The 15364-nt window shown below is 39.8% G+C and overlaps 1 protein-coding gene across 1 annotated transcript; it reads left to right on the forward strand.

The window, feature by feature from the left end:
* The first annotated feature begins 2545 nt into the window (after nucleotides 1-2545).
* Nucleotides 2546-14496, forward strand: LOC122540520 (sialic acid-binding Ig-like lectin 10). The gene is made up of 7 exons (XM_043676387.1): nucleotides 2546-2681; nucleotides 2980-3180; nucleotides 5068-5406; nucleotides 6626-6943; nucleotides 9557-9640; nucleotides 11327-11351; nucleotides 14008-14496. The coding sequence occupies exons 2-7, from the start codon at nucleotides 3123-3125 to the stop codon at nucleotides 14099-14101; spliced, it is 918 nt and encodes a 305-aa protein (XP_043532322.1). The 5' UTR covers nucleotides 2546-2681; nucleotides 2980-3122; the 3' UTR covers nucleotides 14102-14496.
* Nucleotides 14497-15364: the final 868 nt, after the last annotated feature.

Below are 15364 nucleotides of genomic sequence, written 5' to 3' on the forward strand. Positions count from 1 at the left end.
TTGGACAGGTCATTTTCCATGCTGCACAGCTCTATGACTGGATGAGAAGAGAGACTGAACAATTTAGGCATATGAATTTACAAGAATAAGAGGAGATCTATTTGACATATGAAAGATGCTAAAGATGTATCGCAAAGTAGATGCAGCAAGGATGTTTCCTTGTGGAGAACTTTAAAATGAGAGCTCACAGTTTTAGGATAAGGGGTAGCTGATTTAACACAGAAATGAAGGCAAAGTACTTCTCTCAATGGGTCGTGAATCTGTGGAATTTACTATTCCAGTTTGCGGTGGTTGTTGGGACATTGAGTAAATTTAAGCAGGAGATTGACAGATATGTAATTAGCAATGGGTTGAAGGGTTGTGGAGAGTGTGCAGGAAAGTAAAAGCGAAGATGAGATCAGCGGTGATCATATTAGATGGAGCAGAGGCTCAAACTCTTGAATTGCTCATTCCTGCTCCAAGTTCTTCCAATTCTTGAGTTTCAATTAAAATAAACTTTGCACCTGGCTGGAGTTATACTGCATTTCAGGTAAACTTCAAAAGGACTATAATTACTGACTGCATCTGAATCATTTCTTTTTTTAATTTGTTGGGGAATTAGATTTTTGACCCAAACCAAAATTTTCACTTTAAGTAACACCCTCATACCACTTCTCTTTTGACATAATAGTGATAATGTAACTGTGTGAATTGGTTTAGCTCAGCTGACAGAGCAGTGCGATTCCAACAGTGTGGATTCAGTTCCCATCACTGGTTTGAGGTTACCATGAAGGACTGTCCTACTCAACCTCTTCCCTTGCCTGAGTTCTGGTGGTCCTCAGGGTGAATCACTACAAGTTGCCTCTCCCTAATGAGAGTGCAGCCACTATGGCGACACAACAAAATGTAACTGTGTATCAACACTGAAACAGGAGTAGGCCATTCAGTCTTTCAAAATTTTATGTCATTATACTCAATCATAGCTGAACCTCAATCTACTTCACTTATTTGCATTTTCTCCTCATAATTTGATATCTTTATTTAACCAAAGTCAATAGATAGGGATCAACAATACCTCAATCCATCATCAGTGTTCACATTTAAACAAACTCTTGCAACATCATAATTTATTAATTAACATCAAAGCAATTTACTATTGCAGATATTGGATGAAAAATGTTGCAACATACAATGTAAACCTTTAAAAGGTTTACAGGACTCAGTTTAAAGAAAATGTGGAGTTAAATCACTCAGCTAATGCAGAATCAGTAAGGTAATTTTGGTCTTGAAATTCCAAAAGATTGGCTGCTTTAATTATGCATAAACTGCAGAGAATCAATGTAAATATTTGAGAAAATCTATTTATGTTCCTTAACTTTGGAATTCCACCAGTGTCCAATCACCATTAAAGCAGGAGATTTAGACAATGCTTGGAATTTTATTGAAATTGTGGTCATAATGTATCCAACACTCAAATATAATTAATTACATAATAAAGTTTATATCTTATGAACTAATTGTTATGATTTGGAGATGCCGGTGTTGGACTGGGGTGTACAAAGTTAAAAATCACACAACACCAGGTTATAGTCCAACAGGTTTAATTGGAAGCACAGTAGCTTTCGGAGCAACGCTCCTTCATCAGGTGATTGTGACAAAATCACACTATCCGAAAGCTAGTGTGCTTCCAATTAAACCTGTTGGACTATAACCTGGTGTTGTGTGATTTTGAATTAATTGTTGTTCTTGTGAAATAAGCCACTATTTTGAAATCACACTGTGTGACTTTGGTCATTTTTTTAGCATTCCAATTCTGAGAAAATAATTATTTGAAGCTCCCTGGCTATTTTATGTATGTATGTATATTATTTATTTAATTAAATTGCTAATTTCTCATAAATTTTATACGATCATAGCTGTCATTGCATTTAATATTGTTAGATATGAACTCAAGTGTCTTTTGTTAACTTTTTATCATTTTACTATCTCAATCTTGCAGTGGTCAGTTTCTTAGAATCTTTTAAAGAAATATAGTGTAGAGTGATGCGTTGAGTCTTAATGGTCACTAAAATGCTAATGCATGCACTCAGTTGAGTCAAACTGTGACATAAAAATGGCACTGTGGGTGTATTTATACTCCATTGATTGCAGACATTCAAAAAGGCAGCAATTTGCCTTTGAGAGTAATGCTTTCCTTTTACGTGATGTTCAAATGTTTTTAAATCAACGTTTTAAATGTCAGTTTCTCAGGCTTGTAGATTTCAGTGTGAGGTGTTTGATTCGTCAGTGGATTGACTATTAAGACAGATTATTTGGATACATTGCATATGGAACTTATTCAGTCTGGAGGTACTTTATGCATTCTGGGTTACCTCATGTGCAGGAATTGCTGCCTGTTGTTTGAGCTCATGTTACAATCAGCACGTGACAAATGACTAGAGCCACTGCAGTGCAATTGAAAATCAAAGACTGAGTACTGACTGATGTGGTCACCTCCGAAGGCAATGTGAGGTAACAACATTAGAGAATAGGAAAGGCACAGGTAGTGTCGAAGTTCCCCAAATCAGTAAACTTGAAAACTAGATTATACTTTTGGATAAGGAGATTTTGTCAGAACTTCTTGAAGAAGTGCAGCAATAATCAAAACTGGCAGATAGAAAACTGCTGAAACACCAGAAAGATTTGAAATGCAACAGTCATAGGTGAGTCAATAGTTAGGGGCAAAGCAACTGCATGCGTGAGTCCCAAATACTGTCTGTCTTGTGTCAGGCAAATAGTAAATGCTGTAACTTCCTTCATTATGGAATCACTTCCTTTCTTGTAGCAAAATGATGAACATGTTCAGCGTGCATTGGTTGGACTGAAAGGCCTGTTTCCATGCTCTGTGAATATATGACTCGACATGAATTATAAATGTAGATTAACAGATATTAAATATTACCCATGATTTGTCTGACTGAGTCTAATATTACTAACAATTGATATATTTTGTTCCATTAGGTAATCCAGTGATCAGGGAGGTGTCTCAGCCGGCTCTGGTCAGCATCCTGAGAGGAAAGCCAGCCACATTAAACTGTACATTTAATTATATTGCAAATGACAGTAATTGGATCTATGTATCCTGGTACAAGACCTCACATGGGATGACTGAGAGATACAATTCAGAGAATAATCTGACCTGCATCCCTGACATTGCTCCAGGTATTTTTCACCACTGTGCTGCAACTCTGAAGATCGAAAACGTTTCTTTTAGAATGTCTGATTCGAATTATACATGTGTAGTGAAGGTACCAACTATCTACCCACCAATCGAGGAAAAAGGACCAGGAACACAATTGCATGTTGTTGGTAAAGTGTATATTCATTTATAAATATGTCCACATATGAAATAACTATTTTTATAAAGTATCAAAAATTTAAAGTTAATGGAATATCATGTCCTTTGATTTCATTAATGAATTGCTGCAAGCATGAGCTGGATTTTGACTTTTAGTATCCCAGTCTTGAGGCCAAGCTGAGGTTGTGACCTTTCGCCATGACAGGGCAGGCACGTCCTTATAATTCTTGGCCAGACATTGTGCATTCTGCCAAATTGAAGCTGGTGGGATTGGCCGGTGAAGCTGGAAGGTCAACAAGATGACCTCCAGCAATCCACCTTTGAAGGTAAAGGAGAGAGACTGTGCCTCCATCATGAGATGTTTTCTTTGCACTTTTGAATCTTAACAAGCCCTGACTGTTAGGCCACCACTGTGGAAGGAGGAGCTCTAAATAGGGTGACCCGTAGCCACAGTTGTGACTAAGTAGACAGGGAGGGCCTCCAGCCTATTGCACTAGCCACCATGCCTACTATCTGGAAATCACCTTCAGGGAGTTGGCTTGCTCTGGAAATTCCATTAGGCCACGGAAAATTGGCTTCAATTGACTTTCCATTCTCTTGAGTTAGCCTTGAGTCATTTGTGGCCTGATGGTAGGATGATATCGGCATGTAATGGTACTGAATTATGCAGCCACCCACTGTCTCCATACTTGCTACCCCAATGGGGCGGAAATTCAGTCATGTGTAAGTGCAGTTACATGCAAGATAATTACTTAATTATGTCTGATGCAAGATTGAATCAACTAATTGAGAATTCTCACTGGGAGACTGCAAAATGTGTTTTTGGATATATATGCAATCACTTAGAAATTGACATCATTAACTGCAATAGCTCTAATTAGGCTTCTTATTTCAATATTCATATGTTGGCATACTATAATTCAACATTTCCCATTCTAATTTTTATCATCTCAATCTTTTTTAATATTTCAAATTAACTTAAGATCTTGTCAAGAAATCCATTTTTTAGATCATTCATTCCTTGAATATGCAGTATCTTATATAAAAATTTTTCCATAAATCCCACACAATTTCTGGATACCTATTGGTCTCTTAAAACAACAATGTAATTATGAAGCATCATGTCAATATAAAGAGGATGTTTACAGCAGACATGTTACAATAAGTGATCCATGGCATAGGAAGAGCTGAGTTCCACTTTGGAATGCAACTGAAACGTTTGGGCTTAAAGATGTGCAAGTCCAAAGATGTGCAAGTTAGGCAGATTGGCTATGATAAGTTGCCCATAGTGTTCACGGATGTGCAGACTAGGTGGGTTAGCCATGGGAAATGCAGGGGTATAAGGATAGGGGGATAGGTCTGGATGGGATGATGTTTAGTATGGACCTGTTGGGATGAATGGCCTGTTTTCACACTCGATAGATTCTATGGTGATTCTGAAATTCCCATTGAAAACAAAATGAGGCTTCATGCAAACCAGTACATTTTTGACAAAATCTTAAGCATGAATAACTGAAAGACAATTTGCTTCACTCATAGAAAAGAACTTTTATGTGACTGACACTCAATGGATTAGTCAATCTCCCAAACTGAGATAAAAATTATAAGCTCTGCATAACCTCTGCATGATTAATTTATTGAAATGAAGTTGCCAAGTGCATTGCATGTGTAGAACCTGCTTGACATTGACTTGTTATTGTCTTCTTTAGTATTTATATTCAGCATGACTTATTTTGCATTTTATGTTACAGTTCCACCATCTCCTCCAGCAATTTCTGTTACTCAGGAAACATTAGTAGCAGAGAAGGTATCTTCACTGTACTGCCTTGCTGGGGGATTTTATCCTCAGTCTATCTCCATTAAATGGTTGCAAGCAATCCTAGACAATTCTCAATCTTCACCAGCAGATGCTGAAACAAGATACAGGACTCAAGAGTTCACCTTCAGCAACATGGATGGAACATTTAACACTACTAGTCAATTGACATTTGTTCCCACTTCACAAGACCATGGATTAATCTATACTTGTCAGGTCCATCATTCAACTAGTGAAAAGCAAATAATAAAGCAGATAAGGCTAAAGGTGAATTGTAAGTATATTACCTTAATGTGTTTTTCTGATGGGCGTAACTGTGGCATACACCTAATGTAAGCCTGAAGGGGACTAGATGCCAAATATTTCACTGAAGCTTTACAAGACGATTATGCAATTTTAGCCTAGAGTGTACATATGATGACAGGCTGAGTTGGAATGTCCAAGATAACGTTGTCCTTTCAACTCTGCTATATGGGTCCAAAATCCAACTCAGATGATTGAGATGAAGACATTCTGGTTGTAATCACCATAAAGAGTACAAGAATCTCAATGAACCTGGTCCTGCAGGAGGAGTGTTTTTTATTGAACTTATCATTTCATAGTGTAGAAAGAATTCAACTTTGAATCTGAATGTGGTTGGATTTGGGAAATGCCATGTGATAATTGGAATTGCAATGCCCTTGAAGTAAACTAACTTGAACAACACTGGTAGGTAGGAACACTGGAACTTCAGCTGTGATATAAGAGTAAATTGAAAAGTTCCTCTGAAGAACTTGCACAGTTCTGGTGGGCGAAATATGTGCCTTACAATTTGATAATATTTTTAAATTTGTTCATAGAAGTGATAAGTTGGATCTGTGCTTACTCCTCCCTGAAAAGAATGGTTTCAAACCAATGGATCCATGTCTAAACTGAGGAAAATAATGATAAAAAGAGAAACCAGGAGACATTTCTTTCACATACTCAAAAACTTAGATTAAGGGAAATTTTGAGATGATGAGGTTTATCTTCATAAAATGGTTTTAGGGCCTTTCCCTATTCACAAAACATCTTGACAAAGACAGACTAATTTTCTGGGAGAGAATGATGGAATACAGTTTTACACTTAAAGCTTTGCATACTTTTTATCACAACTACATACCTGGGGAGCAATGACTATGATTCTTGTGGTGGTACAAGAGGAAAGGAAGCAGAAATTCGATAGCAAGTTAACGCTTTTCTCTCTCTCAGTACTGATTTGAATGTAATCTTGTGAGTAGTTGTCTGTTTGTCTTTTGCTTAGGAATTAATGTGAATAAGATTCCATTTAACAACCCATTCTTCCATAAGTGCTTTGTTTTTAAAGAGTTATGTGGCCTGGCAAATTACAATACAGAAAAGATTAATTTGAATGCTTTTAATTCCAGTCAGTTTTATTTATTCTCTGACATATTCTCTGAGGTTGAGTCTGCTTCTATGACTAATTATTTCTCATTTCCTTTGTTCTGATTCAGATGGTCCAAAACTTGTCATATATTACAGGACTTCTGACACAGATATGTTCCATCGACTGGACCAAGAACACATCCATGTTAAGCATCAGACATTTCTCGAACTAAACTGTACAGCGGACAGTAACCCAGTAGCCACAGTGATATGGAAAAAGATATCCCAGGAACAAAGCTTGCAATTGGCTGCTGGAGTAAACATTTCAATACTGAAGATAGCAAGTATTGAATATTCAGACAGTGGAGCATATCTTTGTGGAGCACAAAATGATTATGGCTTTCAAGAATTTCCTGTAAATATATACCTAAAATCTGATTTGGGAAGTAAGTGCAAAAGCAAATGCTCCTCTCTTTATGAATGCTCGGTTCAGAACAAACTGAGAAATGAGTAATTAATTATAAATGGAATTCATTTTTTCCAAGGCCTATTCATTTGCCAAACTGGGATAATGTGTTCCTATAGAATATGGCCTATAGATAAAATAGTTAGAGACAGAATAACTGCAGATGCTGGAATCCAAGGTAGATAAGCAGGAGGTTGGAAGAACACAGCAAGCCAGGCAGCGTAAGGAGGTAGACAAATAGATTCCGGAGTTACACCCGAAATGTCGACTTCTCCACCTCCTGGTGCTGCCTGGCTTTCTGTATTCTTCAGCTTCCCATTTGTCTATCTATAGATAAACTATGCCAGTGATCAATATGGTCATAAGCAATAAAAAATAGAATCTCAAAGACATTAGGTAAATGCATGAATTCTTCAATGTTTAATCTTTAGTTCTTCAACATGACAAAAATATATATGGATTTGTCTTCCATTCTTAGAGATTACTAGAAATTTCATTTTCCTTCACTTGAACCATCTAACTCTAACGAGATTGCGAAATATTAATATGTACGTGACCAGGCACTCATCCAAAAAGTCTGTATTCCACAGAGAAGTTAACCACAAAGAGGAACACCACTTTAGGTCTTAGTTTGGAAGTTTACTTGTGGAAGCTGAAGGAAGCCCAGGCCAATTGGAAACCAGGCAAATGACATTTAACTTCAGCAGAAAGTGGAGTAGTAGGGGAGAAGAACAGACAGAGAATGGGGCAAAGGAGGTTTAGAAGGGGGAGAGGAAGAGAAGGAAGAGGAGAGAGAAAGAGTGAGGAGAGAGGAGGATGGAAGAGGAGGGATGGGGAGGAGAAGAGGAAGAAAAGGGAAAGTACAGGAGACAGGAAGAGAAATGGGGTGGGAGAGAAGTCTGGGGAGCAAAGGTGTTTGGAGAATATGGAATGTGGGTGGGAGAGGGAAGCGGAAGGGGATGAAGAAGGTGGAGGGAGGAAGATAGGAGGAAATGAGGGGGAGAGGAGAGAGGGAGGGAAGGGTACAGGAAGGAAGAGGGACATGGAGGGGTGAGGGTTGGGATGGAGTGAAAGGTGCTGATGAAGGGGTGATCTCCTTTGGGGGTATCTTGTGCTTACCTGAGGCACGTCTCAAAAGCCCTTTAACCTCCCGTTCCCAGTTCACTAAGACATGTAAACCTGGTAAAAACTTACTAGACACTCTGGTCCCAGTGTTGTGTGCTCCCCACTGGAACTGCCCGCAATCCCTAAGGTGGCCACTGCCAAGCCTGACGCTGCATGTCTGCTGAGCTCACATCCCTACAAAAAGCATGTCCTCCCTAAACAGGAGCAGAAATCTAATCTGAAGTGAATCAATGTTCCTCCCAGTGTTAAATGGTGCAGGGCAGCTAGTATGTCTGTTGATGGGCTTGCCCACAACTGTTTAGTCAGGACAGGAGGTGAGACCTGTTAGACTCATCATTTCCTGTGTTGTTAGAATCAGGTCCTGATGAAAGTTCCTGACCTGAAATATCGACGCTGCTTGACCTGCTGTACTTTCTCCAGCTCCACACTTTATTGACTTTGGTGGCACAGTGGTTAGCACTGCTGCCTCACAGCGCCAGAGACCCAGGTTCAATTCCCGCCTCAGGCGACTGTGTGGAGTTTGCACATTCTCCCAGTGTCTGCATGGGTTTCCTCCGGTTTCCTCCCACAGTCCAAAGATGTGCAGGCCAGGTGAATTGGCCATGCTAAATTGCCCATAGTGTTAGGTGAAGGGGTAAATGTAGGGGTAGGATGGGTTGCGCTTCAGCGGGTCGGTGTGGATTTATTGGGCCGAAGGGCCTGTTTCCACATTAAGTAATCTAATCTAACCAGGCCAAGCAGTGACCATGACACAGGGATGGCTTTTTAATGTACCTGACCAGCTTGGTATGGGGCAGTCCTCTGAAGTAACCCATTGTCACCCCTCTTCCCCCATGCCCTCTCCAGATCCCTGTCTCTCTCTTCCTCATATCCCTTCCAAGAGCCCCATGAAATCCAGCCCTGCACATTTTATGGCATCAATTCTCTGTAAGCTGCTTGTGTTGATATCTGATATATCAGTATAATTAATCTCTGCCAATCGCAACGCATCTTCTTCCACACTCCTTAAGAGCCCCAGCCTTCTTTGTGTCCTCTAAAACAGAAGTTAAATACAAGTTAACATAGAAATGTCAAAATACTGGCAAAATAAGGGCAACAGCTTATCTTGATACCCAGACCGCACACTGGAAACATTTGAAAACCACTCAAGCACAGATGTGTTAGAAACTTTTCCATCTATTCGAGGTTAGAATAGAATCAGATTGCTATTGAGGTTTTTGAGGCTGCCTGAAGCCATGTCATAAAAACTGAACTGAGGCATCATACAAACAACCGAGGGAACAAATTTATTTGTCATTGTGAGCTATGAAAATTAAAACAAAAATGTTTATTTGTTTGAAACTTCACTTTGTATTTTGTACCTTTTATTCCAGTAAACCTGGAATTTAATTTAATTCATAGTGATCACCAATCATTAATGCTAAAGTGGATTGGATGAAACTCAAACTGCTTTTCTTTTCCTTCACAGGTAGTTTTCCTGTGCGATCTGTAACATTCCTAGTCTTTCTGGTCTCTGTCATTTCGTTACTGATCTGGGGCAGTGAATGGAAAGGTAAATTTATCAATTGTTGACATCAAGCACAAATGTGAGCTGACAGTTATAAAAGATACCGACTCATTTACAAAATAAAAAACAACTGTGGATGGTGGAAATCTAAAACAAAAACTGAAACTGCTGGAGAAACTCAGCAGGTCTGGCAGCAATTGTAGAGAGAAAGCAGAATTAACCTTTCGGGTTCAGTGACCCTGAGTTCTGGAAAAGGGTCACGAGACATGAAATGTTAATTCTGCTTTCTCTTCACAGACACTGCAAGAACCTGCTGGGTTTCTCCAGCAATTTCTGTTTTTGTGTTGACCCATTCACCAGTTGATATGATGCGATTTATTTTACTAGGAGACTTCCCCTTTGTTATAGGTGCTCAGTGGCTGAGGGGCAGAATATCAGGTAGGAGATACACACTGACGGTCACTTCCTAGGCCCTTGCTGTAGGCACCCTCTGCTTTCATGTCTCTATGACCATCATTCTGTGGGTCTTGTCCCCACTTGTTTACATGTGGCCTGGGTCACTCTGTGATCCTGGAACTCTGAGGCTTATTCTTTTTTTGGGAACAGCCAAGGCCTTCCAAATGGTGCCACGAACAAAAGAACTGTGAGCCTCAGAGCTCAGTCAGGAATATTTCTACCCTCGGGATCTAGACTCCAGGAGAAGGCCTGCAGATGGACGACCTGCACCACTTGATTGGCAAGTGGTTCAGTGGGTCTTCTCAAAAACAGAGGCCCTTACAAGTCTCTTGGTGGCTCTCTGGCTGACAGGTAGGAACTCCAATGCCGCAAAAAGATTCCATCCACTGTTCAAATACAAGCAAAGGAGCATGAAAGACAGGTAACCACGGCAGCTAACACAATGTTGGCTATTACTTCAAGAGAGTTGGAGTACAAGTTTAGGGAAATCTTTTATAAGGGGCTGGTGAGACCACATCTCGAGTTCTGTGAGGAGTATTATACTGCTTATTTAAGGTCCACATATTTAAAGAAATATATTATTTCATTGGAGGCAATTCAGTGAAGGTTCATGAGAATGATCCCTGTTAAGAAAAAATTGCCCTTTGAACAAAGATTAAATAGATTGGCACTCTATTCACTAGAATTTAGAAAAATGAGAGGTGAGCTCATTGAAACACACAGGATTCTTAACTGGCTTAACAGGGCAAATGATGAAAGGATGTTTCCCTCAGCGGGAAAGGCTAGAACCAGAGGGAAAAGTTTTGGAATATAGGGGTGCCAATTTAAGACTGAAATGGGAAGGGATTTCTTGTCACAGAGGGTTGAGAGTCTTTGGAACTCCTTGCCATAGAGAACTGTGGAGGCAGAGTCTGTGTTTATATTTAAAGGTGAGATAGATTCTTGAATAGCCAAAGAATCAAGGGTTCTGGAGAAAGAATTGGAATATGTATGTGAAGAACTTCAGATCAGCCGTGATCCTATTGAATGGTGGAGCAGGCCTGAGGGGCCGATTGGCCTACTTCTGTTCCTTCTTATAGTCTTTTATAGGAGCAGTCAAATACATCATGAAACAGATAAGAAATGCAGATGAGAAAGAATTCAATGCAATAATAATCAAATAAAGCTGAAAGAAATCATTTTCTAGCAACAAAGCATATGCAGAGACTGGCAGGATGAAAAAATGCTCTAATTGCAGAGAATTCCTAATAATGTAAAATTCTTCTCATTTCACAGATCGATACTGCCCTTGCAACTCTAGGTAAGCCACAACCTAAGCTCTTTAGTTCTTTAGTAGAAGCTTCTCTAGCATAACTGGTGAATCAACAACTGTTCAAGATAGTTTGCAGAGGGGGCAGAGGCACTATGCACACAGGAAACAAACCCTAATCATTGCTATGTACAGGAAATTCTAAACCTCAGACAGGCACTAATTTTGTTTTGTACTCTCACAGTTATCAGAGTTCAACTGAACTGAAGTTTCCAAGAGTAAACAACAGGGCTCGACCCAGGAGGATGTTGCAATTATCAGGCTGGAAGCAATAAATACCAGCTCTCTTATCTCAAAAACCATCAACATTCCCCAGCCCCAACAGTCTCCAAGTTAACCCCAGGATCCAATTTACCCCCAAAACTTCTGACCACATCCTCACTGAGTCTGCCAGGATCACTATCCCATATGAGCCCAGAATAAACCTAAGCTCAGAATTGACCTTTCCAGGATAAAGACCTGAGTCCCCATAAGAGTTATCAACATTGCTTCCGTAATCATCCTTGTAGAAGTGAAAGCCAGGTCTGTAAGTTTGGAGAAATCAGTTGGCAATGACACACACACTTCCAGACTACATGGGGGAGCCCTGATGTCTGGGTTTCCCATGTCTTACTGAAAGTGTGGTGAAGTTGGGGCCAATTGAAGCTTTCAAAAGTCAATTTGAGGACTACCTGAAAAAAGTAACAGTTTCCAGCTTTGGGGAAAGTTAGGGGACTGCCATGAGGGGAATTCCTTATTCAGAGGGACAACACTAACAGTATGGGCCCAATAGTTCCCTTTTGTGCTGTAAGCACTCTATGTTGTCTATAGACCAACCATTCCAGGCTGGTCAGTTACATTAAAAACCAGCCCTGTTCCTTGATCCCTGCCTGACCTGGATGCCTCATTCTAACACAAAGGAAATGCATTGGAGGCACGCATTACCAGTATCTCTATGCAAGTTAACTACAAATCTTCAGATAAAATGCAGGCCAGGAGATGGATTGGATAAAGGATTGATTCCTGGTTGGCTCTGGAAGAAGTCAGGTGGGCTAGGAGAGAAGCTGTTGCCAGAGACGATTTGTTTTAGGTGGGATGGGTGAATTGGAACCTGACAAGGAAGATTCGTCTGAGCTAATAACATGGAAGACACGTGGAGAATGAGGATGATCTGATTTATTATAATAGGCTCCAGAGAAATCAAAAAAATAAAATGCAATATAGTGTCATGGTCATAGTCATGGCAGGAGAAAAAGAGGCTAGAGGGAGGGTAATGATTTGGAGTTTCTCAGAGAGATCAGGTGTATTTTTTTTCAAGAAGCAATGTAAAAGCAAAGAGGGATGCTTGACAAGGGGGAGCTATTTATAATGTCAGTAAGGTTGGGAACCAGAAAAGAAGGACAGTTGGCAATTTAGTAAAATCGGTGTCTAGGCCTCATAGATAAAATGGCTCAAAGGTGAGAAATGAATGAGAAACTGGATAAAGGTGAAGGATAGGCTGCGATAGCTTAGCAGGTAAAGAGACGGAGAAGTTGTTGGAGCAGCAGAATGGATAGTCTCAATCTGAGTGACAAAGTCCATGACCTCCTTATACTTGTTGAAAGTGTTATTGAATAGGGACAGAATACATAGGGTTAGAAAATGGCTAACAGTGGAGAACAGAAGAATGAATTATATTTCATGTCAAGAGAGAGAAATGGAATTACCCAAACATGAACACAGGACAACAGAATACAGATGTCTTACCCTGCATTTATAAAATCAAAATTCTAGCTTCTTATTGGAGATTCACAATAAAAAAAGCATGTCACAAAGTGAAAGGAAAAACATTTAGTCACTGTTTCATAGATAATTATTACTTCCTCTCAAATATCCCAATACATATAACATTCATTTCATTCCCTCAGAGCCTAGGTCATTCAGCTTCATTCAGAGGCAGTCAGAAAGGGCACTGTGGTTTGAGAAGCAGGGAGCTATACTCTACCAGATCTTTGTGAGAATTTTAGTCAGTAAATTACAAGACAATAACTTGCTTGGATTGCCTTAAAGCCCTTTTATCCAGACAAGCTTATCCCTCACAGTGGCATTACCTGGTTTGTCATGATCTGGTGAAATAACTCATCATGGCTGCAGTCAACAATAAATGGAGTGAGATGAATCAATGATACAATAGTTTTTAAGAACCAAAAGAACTGCGAACACTGGAAATCAGAAACAAAAACAGAAATTGCTGGAAAAGCAGGTCTACTCAGAACTGGACCCAAAAGGTTAACCCTGATTTCTCTTCTACCAGACCTGCTGAGCTTTTCCAGCAATTTCTGGAAATTTAGTTTTGCTATGATGGGGGCATTTAAGAAATTTTTAGATAAGCAAATGAATGTGCAAGGAATGGAGAGGTATGGACCAAGGGCAGGCAGAAGGGATTAGTTTCATTTGGCATCATGATCAGCACAACATCATTGACCGAAGGGCCTGTTCCTGTGCTGTAATGTCCTGTCCTACATTCTATGATTCAGAGTTGGTTGTACTCTATGGAAGAAGCTGACTTTAGAGATTAATTTGCCATACACATTTTATGTTTTATTTTAATAGGATAATCTTTGGAAACTTTACTGCTGCAGAATGAGAGAATTAATTTTAGGTGTGTTACCATTGTTTATCTCATTAGGAATTCAAAGCAATGTGAGAACCAAGGAAAATCATGCAAAGTTGACCCTGTGGAAGATGCTGATGTCCATGAGGAAATAACATCAAAGTTATGAACATCTCGGGATTTTTATTTCCAGTCTGTCAAGTTTTTTCTCTCCAAAGTGCCATCTGGTCCAGCAATTCACTCCATGCATAGGCAAATCTAACCATGCATAGGCAAATCAGCTGCCCCACCTTTTGACAAAGCAAATGTTCTTCTCACCATAGCATCAGCTGTAGGTACTATCCCCAGTGATAAGCATTAGCTAATTGCTGTGATAGTATCTCTACCACTGAGCCATGAGGTTGGATTCAAGTCCCATGTTTTCCAGAATGTACAATGCCAATTTTAACAGGTTGTTTAGAGAATATCTTGTCTCACCCTGTTAATTTAGTTGATATTTAGATTAGATTAGATTAGATTACTTACAGTGTGGAAACAGGCCCTTCGGCCCAACAAGTCCACACTGACCCGCCGAAGCGTAACCCACCCAGACCCATTCTCCTACATTTACCCCTTCACCTAACACTACGGGCAATTTAGCATGGCCAATTCACCTAACCCCTGCACATTTTTGGATTGTGGGAGGAAACCGGAGCACCCGGAGGAAACCCACGCAGACACGGGGAGAATGTGCAAACTCCACACAGAGAGTCGCCTGAGGCGGGAATTGAACCCGGGTCTCTGGCGCTGTGAAGCAGCAGTGCTAACCACTGTGCTACCGTGCCGCCCAATTTCTTGCCACATTTTTGACATCAATTTATTAAATTGTGTTTGAGAGAGATAATAGATGTAAGGAACCTAAAACCGGTATGACATTCACCCTGAAAAGTTTCACCACAAATATGACGTCAGACATTACTTGCAAGTAATTGGCATTATTTCGGTCTCCAAGAACGTAAAACAACAAATAGTTTGTCTGAGAATGTTAGCAGTTGTGTTTTTAATTCATGCCTTTTTCATTTAATTCATATTCAATAATTGTTCATGACTATATGGATTGTCTCTGTTTGTAGAAACATGCAGAACTAAGATGATACAATAACTTTTCTCCTGCCCGGGTGATAAGTCTCTGCATTTCCTTTGACCCTAAAACCTATGAATGTTTAATCTAAGGCTCAGACATTTAATTAGTCTGAGGGAATCAATCTTGGGTAATTTAATCCAACTGTGGGTAAATGAGGTAATTCGTTGTCGTTACTACTTTGATTACATAAGCCATAAAGGCAGCATGGAATCATCTCGGATGCATGAAGCTATAATACTTTCAAAGCATATTTGTTGCAACGTGTTTGAGGGAATGGGGGGGGGGGGGGGGGTGGGCAGGGTGATTCAT

This window comes from Chiloscyllium plagiosum, chromosome 35 (genome assembly GCF_004010195.1).
Source record: "Chiloscyllium plagiosum isolate BGI_BamShark_2017 chromosome 35, ASM401019v2, whole genome shotgun sequence".
Lineage (NCBI taxonomy): Eukaryota > Metazoa > Chordata > Chondrichthyes > Orectolobiformes > Hemiscylliidae > Chiloscyllium > Chiloscyllium plagiosum.